Source organism: Belonocnema kinseyi, chromosome 5 (genome assembly GCF_010883055.1).
Source record: "Belonocnema kinseyi isolate 2016_QV_RU_SX_M_011 chromosome 5, B_treatae_v1, whole genome shotgun sequence".
In the NCBI taxonomy this organism is placed as follows: domain Eukaryota; kingdom Metazoa; phylum Arthropoda; class Insecta; order Hymenoptera; family Cynipidae; genus Belonocnema; species Belonocnema kinseyi.
Window position 1 is genome coordinate 68,799,299 of NC_046661.1, and position 8,581 is coordinate 68,807,879.

The 8,581-nt window shown below is 34.3% G+C and overlaps 1 protein-coding gene across 1 annotated transcript in view; it reads right to left on the minus strand.

The window, feature by feature from the left end:
• LOC117172738 (28S ribosomal protein S18a, mitochondrial) overlaps positions 1 to 8,581 on the minus strand; it is a 32,043-nt gene that overhangs the window by 12,402 nt on the left and 11,060 nt on the right. The window contains exon 3 of the mRNA XM_033360916.1: positions 8,113 to 8,249. Within this exon, the coding sequence (XP_033216807.1) occupies positions 8,113 to 8,249 (137 nt within the window). The remainder of the gene's footprint in view (positions 1 to 8,112; positions 8,250 to 8,581) is intronic.

Genomic DNA, 8,581 nt, shown 5'->3' on the forward strand with positions numbered 1-8,581 from the left:
CAAGCCGTGCGGTTGCACAGAGCGCCATGGTTGAGGGGGAGGGAGCATGCGATTTTACTCCCTGCCTTCCTCGACCTGTGTTTTCAGGTTTCTGGAAAGGTGGCAACTTGGTACCTGTTTGTTCAAGTCTAGTCTTAAGATCCGTAATAGCTTTTTCACTTATCCATTCAAAGATCTGAACTAAGATTGTCTTTTGATGATTATTTCTTACGATACTTTGTAAATTTATAATAATTATTAATCATTTAATACTATTTCATCTAAAAGTAGCTAATGCCAATTTCTTAATGAAGCTTTACATTCTTAATGTAATAGTTACCATATGATTTTATTAAAAATGGTTAATGATCTAGTAGGTCAAAGTATGTCCATTCAAAAATGTGCACTAACTTATTTAAGTCCAATTGATTTTGACTTAAATGGGTTTTATTAAAAGTTTACATTATTGAAACTTAAAATGACATAATTAAAAGAACGGTTAAATGCCATAGAAATAGGAACAATTTCACAGGTTTCGCAAAAACTTCGCATAGATTTAAAAGATTTTATAAAGTCTTCTATTATTCGACAATTAAGATTTCAAAGATTTCGGGTCGATTTAAGAGACTGCATAAAGACTTCAATCATTTTAAAAAGATTTCATGAAGGTTTTATTAAATTAACAAATAATAACGAATATTTCAAAAGTATTTCAAGTAATTTGCGAAGACTTTTAAACAATTCACAAAAATGTAAATGATTTCCCAAAGTTTTCAAAGATTTCTTAGATTTCGCCGAGATTTCAGATTGATTTGAAAGATTTTCAGATACCTTTCAAATATTTCACAATGATTTTTAAAGAATTTACCAGTATTTCACAAAGAATTAAATGATTTCCCAAAGAGTTCAAATATTTCAGAAAGACTTCAGATAGATTTCAAAGATTGAACCAAAGACTTCAATAATTGCCTAATGATTTTGCAGAGATTCTGAGAGAATTCACTAAGATTTTAGAAAGATTTTACCAAATTTTCAATGATTTCCCAATGACTTTAAAAGATTTCACAAAGCTTACAAATATTTCACAAAGATTTAAAATAGATTTCAAAGATTGAATAAATCATTCCAATGACATCCTAATGATTTTACAAAGATTTCAAACATTTTGGAACGATTTAGGATATGTTTCGAAGATTTCACAGATATTTCCATTATTTTACAAAGACTTCTATTATTTCACAAAGTTTTCAAATTTCTCAAAAATTGTAAACATTTTGAATAGATTTAAAAAAGTTATTTCGCAAAAATTTAACGAAGAATTTACAAAGGTTGCAATAATATCTCAAAGATTTTATGAAGAATTTACAAAAATTTCAAATATTTCGCACAGGTTTCGGATAAATATAAAAGTATTCGGAAAGGCTTCTATTATTCCACATAGATTCCAGATAAATTTCAAAGATTAAACAAAGCAAGAAAAAATTGATAGGTTTTTATATCCTACGATCGGATGAGTTTAAGCAAAGATATTATTATTAGAATAAACTTTATTCTAAGAACTGGAGGTAATAAATAAAAAATTATCTTTATTATGATAACATTTTCTAGTTAAGAAAATCATTAAAGCCAAAGCTTAGTTAAATAATTAATTTCAAAGGAGTAGATTTGATACATTTTTCTTAATTTATTATTTTATTATGTATTATTGTTATCAACTCCGATCTTCTCTACCGACTTTATCAAATTGTACCCAGTCTTACCAAGTGAGTAGCAGGTAAGCCACCTTTCATTTTAGTTCCCGAAAAATAACAATAAGGCAAACAGGGCGCGCTTTTGGACCTTGAATTTTAGTTCCCGGAAGGCTAAGGCAAACAGGGCACGCTAAGGTAATTCGGTCGAAATCAAATACACGGCATAAGCAATCTCCCACCACATCTCTGCTTAATGCATTTCTTTTTATTATTATTAGTGGAAGCTTCTAATGTGTCCCCTAAGGGTTTACATTTTTCTTACACCTTCTCTATTCCTTTACACACCCTCCACACACTTACTTGGTGGTGGAAGGGGGACCTACAGTTTAAGGTGGGTTCCGAACCACCAAGAGCAACAGCTTTAAGTACTTAGAGAAAACCTTTTTCTCTAGAGGTACCGGTCCCACGACTTTCCGGAGATGAACAACTCCCTTGCTAGGCTAGTGTTCACCACATGGGCCACCGAGACTCTTCCAGAGTGCGAGGCGGGAATCGAACCCGCAAGCCGAAGGAGTGGGTCCAAAGCCTACGCTTTAGCCCCCACGACCATCGTCCCACTTTATTATTATTACATATTATACCTTTTTAACTTGTAGAAAATTACAAAATAAGTAAACAGGAGGTCTAATTTAGCAGGTAAAGAAAACATTTGACTCTAAGGGTAACTTTTCTCGGAAGTCGAATTTGAATAAAATGACGAATTAATTTGACACATCGAGTTCGTATCTAGGTTCTCAACCAATCGAATTTGCCGTAAACCAACGAAGCAGCTAAAATCGAATCCTATGCAAAATATTAATTCCACCATTAATTAAAAAACAGGCCCCCGTGAAAAGGTACCCTAAAACCCCTTTTCCTGTAAGAAATGAATTAATTACTGCTTTTTACTGCGATTATTGGTAAATTTGTGATATTACTTGGTATTACCAATTACTTCCCATCACTAATGATTACCGAAGTTTGATTCTTATTTTTATTGAATTTTAAATATTTCTTTGAATACCTACAAAAAATGAAACAGATTTACTTATTTATAACGCTGATAGAACAAAATTTAAAAATGTCGCTAGCTAAAGATTTTCTTTAGAAAAGCCAATAAACTCTTGGCAGCCTGAACATTAAAGGCAGGTGATACATAGAAAATGATAGATTTTACCTGTTTTAGGTTCCCCCGGCTTTTTCCCTAGAATAATAAATATTTTGTCTTAAAAATTTGGGACATGATAGCGAAAATCCTAACGGACGTCCCCGCACACATTTTGTGTGGGTTAATTTAAAAAATTTTAATTTTGCTAAATTTGATTAATTTGTGTAGCGTTTAGGAATTAGTATCGATTTTATAAGTGTTAGATCTTCCCGGCTTTTTCCCTACAATAATAACGACTTTGTCTTCAAAATTTGGAGAATGATAGCAAAAATGTTAACGGACGTCCCTGCATACTTCTTTTGTGGGTCAATTCAACATTTTTTTATTTTGCTACAGATGCATGTGTGTGTATTTCGAGATTATGTGTGTTATGATTCTCTCCCATAATTATTCTTGAGTGCTACCGACAGAATCGGTACGACAGAGACCTACATTATCGGAATGACAGAGCTGAAAAACTATCCTAACCTCAAAATAGTACACATGCATACGATTTTTATTTAGCACAATACATTTTTTGTTATTATCCCGCAAAAAAGAGTCCGGGGACGTCCGTTATTATATTTTATATCATCTCCGAATTCAGTTCAAAATTATTTTTTTAATTTTTGTGGAAAAAAATCCGAGGGAACTGTACTCGATTGGTCACACGATGAAGTGTCACATGTCCTTAAAGAGAATTACATATTTTACACCTAAATTTGACAATATTTTGCATAAAATATTAGTGAAATACGATAAATGTTCACGATTTCGGCTCAATTCCAACCACTAGTGCTTTTACCCTTACTTTCAATAACAGTTTTAATCAAAATAATTTTTGCTTGGTTTGCAATAATGTTAATGTTTTCTATTCGGGTTTTCGAACTTTGAAATCAAAATAATTTTCTATGGGCAAAGACAGTATGGTGGTTCGAAGTAACATTTGTTAGAATGAACAATTAGAAAAACTTAGTAATGTGTACATGTTTTTTGAGCAAGCTAGCATTTTTCGGAAAATGAGCAAAAAACGTTGTTTAAAATAATTCTTTTTTGTACTCCTTTTGGGATGACAAACGCATTTTCGATCAAAAATGATCAAGTCAGATATAATAGGAAAAGGTTATGTTTTTAATATACCGAATAATTTTGAACTGCAATAAGAGATATGAAATTGTACCCATTTATGTCAGGGCAAGGTAAAACTGCTAAAACTAATTAAATATGAGTCGGCATCTAAAAAAGAACAGAAAATAAAATTTTTGAAATGTTTAATATCTTCTGTTTTCTTTTTTGATTTGAATTTTCAAAATAGCTTTCCTATTGTTTCAAAAATTGTGAAAGATTTGTATAGGTAAGGTAAATCTCCCAGTACTCGTGATGCTCCTTTTAATCGTAAAACTTCTTTATAATTTGAATATATTATTAAAAATATTTTAAAAGTAATATTTGATGAAAAATCCCGTTTATCTTTAGCATTTTATAGTATAAAATAAAAATTACATTCACTGAAATTTCAATAAAAATAAGTCTTCTGTTTTTTTGTTAGTTGCATATAGCCCCGTGCGAATCAGAGCTAAAAGTGGGATAACTCTTGACCGGAGAAAAGTAGTTGGTAAGGGGGAGGGGGCGCCAACCGATGGGGCAAAGGTAACTTTTCTTATATCATGGCTAGTATTTAGCAATTTTCGTTCTACTTTGAATTAAATAAATCTATTATATTATAGAGATAGCGTTCCTTACTAAAATCTTGAAAATTGACGTTGTAAAAGAAAAATTATACAGAAAACAGTTTTTACCACGAAAGAATGAAAGTTCCGCTAAGAGAAATGTGACAGAGAAAACAATATAACACAATGTGCTTATAATAATTAGACGTAATTTAAGTCCAAAATATATTAAATCTTATAAATAATTCAGGCTTGGCCAGAGGGGCAGGCCCGACGAAAATAATATTTAGAAATGCTTAGGTGATACACGTGTCACAAGTTTCGTCGATAAATGATCGGCAATGTAAAACAGCCACTTATCTTGTGGGCTACATGGAAGAAACTATTGAATACATGGACATAGGAAACAAGGGACTAGGCATGCCATCTTAACTTGGGCGAGCGGGGTTGAATCCACGGGAGGGGGGAGAATTCCATGAGTGGGGAGATCCGCCATCTTACGATGTGTCATTTGATTATGCGCACGAGCGTTTTTGCCCACAAACTGTGCATGAAAATATAAACATGTGGGCGCTGCCATGTTTGTCGCGGGACATCAAAAGGTGGCGGACCTCCCCCCCTCATTTCATCACCCCCGCAATGGCATGACTAGTCCCTTGTTTCCTATGTCCATGATTAAATATTATTATTCTCAATCCGGTCGGTAAGCAGGTCTCTTGTATTGGTACGGTAGAAACATTGTGTGAAGTCCGTTTCTAGTAGAATGTCAACGAATAAGAGGTTATATTACAGCTTTCTCTAGTTTTGATCAAAATAACTTATATTTCTTGCTGGATATGTTTAAAGGTAATTTTTCTAGTACATAAAATACCACAGAAGCAAACCAACATATTTTCCTATCTTTAGATGTTTACATTTTCATAAAAAGCAGCGGTCGGCTTTACCCTCAGGTGGGGGGCGCGCGCGACGCTGTTTACCTATAGAACCGACTTGATACAAAATGCTTGGTGAAAATAAGAAGTGATATTTTGTAACAGTTCGACTGTGATTTTCTGCGTTTTTCTGGCGGAAGAATAACGTTAAATAGTTTTAGCTTCTATTAAGGAAAAAATGGTAATATATTTCAAAAATTTGAAAATATATGCGATTTAAGAAATCGAAAAGAACGAACAATTTTTAAAAAGTATTAAAATAATCTGTAAATATTTTCAATGTTATTCGTTTCGCTATAAAATGTAGAAATTATCGCTTGTTTTTGCAAGAAAACTGTGTATACATATTAATGCGGATAAATAATACTAACAATATTTAAATTTTTCAAACTTTTAAATTAATTTTTTGCTTAATTTCCCGCAATTTTAAATTTCTTTAGTTTCACTTGTTTTTAATTTTTTCACCATTTTGTCATTTATCTTTCCTCACTCGATGTTAAAACTATTTAACTTTATTTTTATAGGCACTTATATTATCATCGTACGAATTTTCTCACTTCAGAATAATATTAGCACACTTGTCCAATCCAAAGTCCATACCAATCTCTTTTGTGGATCTCTCGACGATATTTTAAGAACTCTGAAATTGGCAATGACTAGAAAGAAGTATAATGCGAAAGAGCAGAAGGCTTATGGTGCAGCCCTAAAAACCGCACCTCTCTGGAGAGGTTGAATCGAAAGCTTTTCGGCAGTTAATCCATGCCATCGACAGGGCGCGCTGGCTAGCTACTGTATCTTTTCAGATGCACCTGTCAATTAGTAGGTTCTCTTGATAGCCTTCTACACCTTTTTTAGCGCCACGTTGTTTGTACATTTCTCTGTAAAGATCTTATACAGCGTGTTCAAACAAGTTATTGTCCTGTAATTCTCTGGGTTGAACATGACGCTTTTCTTCGGTAGGAGTATATTGCGTCCTAACACCAGACACAGCAGAATGGGCGTTTCCGACTTTAAATGCTTCTTCCACTAGAAGTTCTTGATACTGCCTGGTCCTGCTGAGGAAAAGTTCTTCATGCCTTAAGTAATTTTTTCACCTCTTCAGCAGCGACTGATGGACCTTGCTCCTCAGATATTATGAGGTTGTGACAATGCTTCTTGAAGCGGATGATATTTTTAGTGTTTTCTTTCAATTCACCAAAAAGTCTCTACCTCATCGGGCTTGGGTGGTTTTTTGACAGGAACAGGGAGATCGCTGAAGAGGCGCGATGGGTCAGCGACAAACTGTTGATTATGCCTGGCCCATCTCTCTCTCTTTCTTCTGCATTCTCCTCCTTCCACCAGGTAACAATAATATTTTGTCAACAATCTGCTGATTGATTGTCAGCAGCTTTAACTTGTCCCGTGTGTGATGGGAGATCCAAAGTTCGTGGGCGAATTTTCAAACCCTTTCCGTGAAAGGCCTACCAAATGTAAATTATTTTAAAAACCCCCAACTCTATGATCCACAACTTTTCTGTGGTTTAGTGGTGCCATTGTTGCTCCCACGAGCAGTTAGGGAAAGGGTTCATCCATCCTTGCAGAGCACCGCGTGCCGAAAGCTGAATGGCACCTGGGTGAAGTGTCTTAAGCGACGACTCAGAGATAACGGGAGACCCCAAATAGTGTGCAGTCTTATTCTCGCTAGCGGGGCCCTATAAGGATGAACGAACCTTTTTCCTAGCTACTCGTGGAAAAAAATGACACCAGCAAACTACCAACGGGTCGGCACACATTCCTAATTACCCTAGAATTTGGGATGTTAACAATAATTTAGATCGAAACACGACGACAAACCGGCGAAACATCCACATTGAGTAGACGAATCAACTTAAAGATAACTTGATGGACTGCTCCGATGCCAGCATTATCCATGTTCATGGAGGCCTCATGGTGCGTATGCACACTCTGTGGTGCCAGAAACATCCTTCAGCGAGTTTTGCAAGTATTTGCAAAATGAAGCTGCCTAGCTCTCGAAAACGCGCCGAAGAGGCGCGATGGGTACGCGAGAAACTATTGCCTCTCATTGACTCAGCCCTCATGGCTCACCCTCTCCTGAAAACCCTCTAATTTTGTCTGAATTGTCTGAATTCCTAGAAAAAATAATCTCTAAATTTGAGCCAAATCGATTAATATTTACCCATACCCCAAAGATCACGAAGTTTCCCATTGATTTAACATGGGAAAAAGGCAACTTTTTCTTAGTATTTGCTTTAAACGCTCATCATCAGATAATAAGAAGATGTTGCCTTTTCCCATGTTAAATCAATTGGATCCTTCATTTTTACTAATCATTTAATCATTTTTGTAGGAAATAAGATTTTATATAAGAAAGCTTAACTAACTTGAACATTCCAAAATTTCATTTTACGTACAAATTACTAAATTAAGCCATTTTTTGTTGTTGAAGAAATACTTCTATTCCAATTCAGGAGTACCGCTAAGTATTTAAAAAATATTAAGTGCTAGTATTTATGAAGTGAAATGATGCAATTGAATCTTGACGTAGAGCTTTAGTCCAGAAGTAACAGTTTTGGGTTAGCATTTGTACCTTCATTTTAAATATAAATAATCTATCATGTTAATAAAAAGAAAATTAAAATAATGAATAACTTTACCGTATGTTTAACAACGAGACCCGTTGAGCAAATAGGGCAAGCTCCATTCTCCTTCGTCTTCAAAAATAAGTTCTCCTTGTCGGTGGGCAGAATTTTTCCTTCAATGATACGAACATTTCCTTCTTTTGCTTCACTAACTGCAAAAAATATACCAGGTAAACGTTTTGGACTAAAGGTTAGTCAAGAGATAGAGAATTTTGGCAGTAGATAGAAATTCATACGATAATAGTGGAGTTAGATGTTTTACTTTCTGCCTTGGCGGTCAGATGTGCATTTATGTTGGGCGCCGAAATACCAGTATTTTGTATTCTACAGTTATTAGTGATGGGTCAAAAAAATGTATAAAATTTGGTTTTTACGGCGCCAATTAAAATTTTGAGTGATATTCCGGTTAATACAATAACGGACATTTTTGTTTTAAACATGTACAAATCCTTTTAAAAAATTATATCGATTTTAACATGCTTCT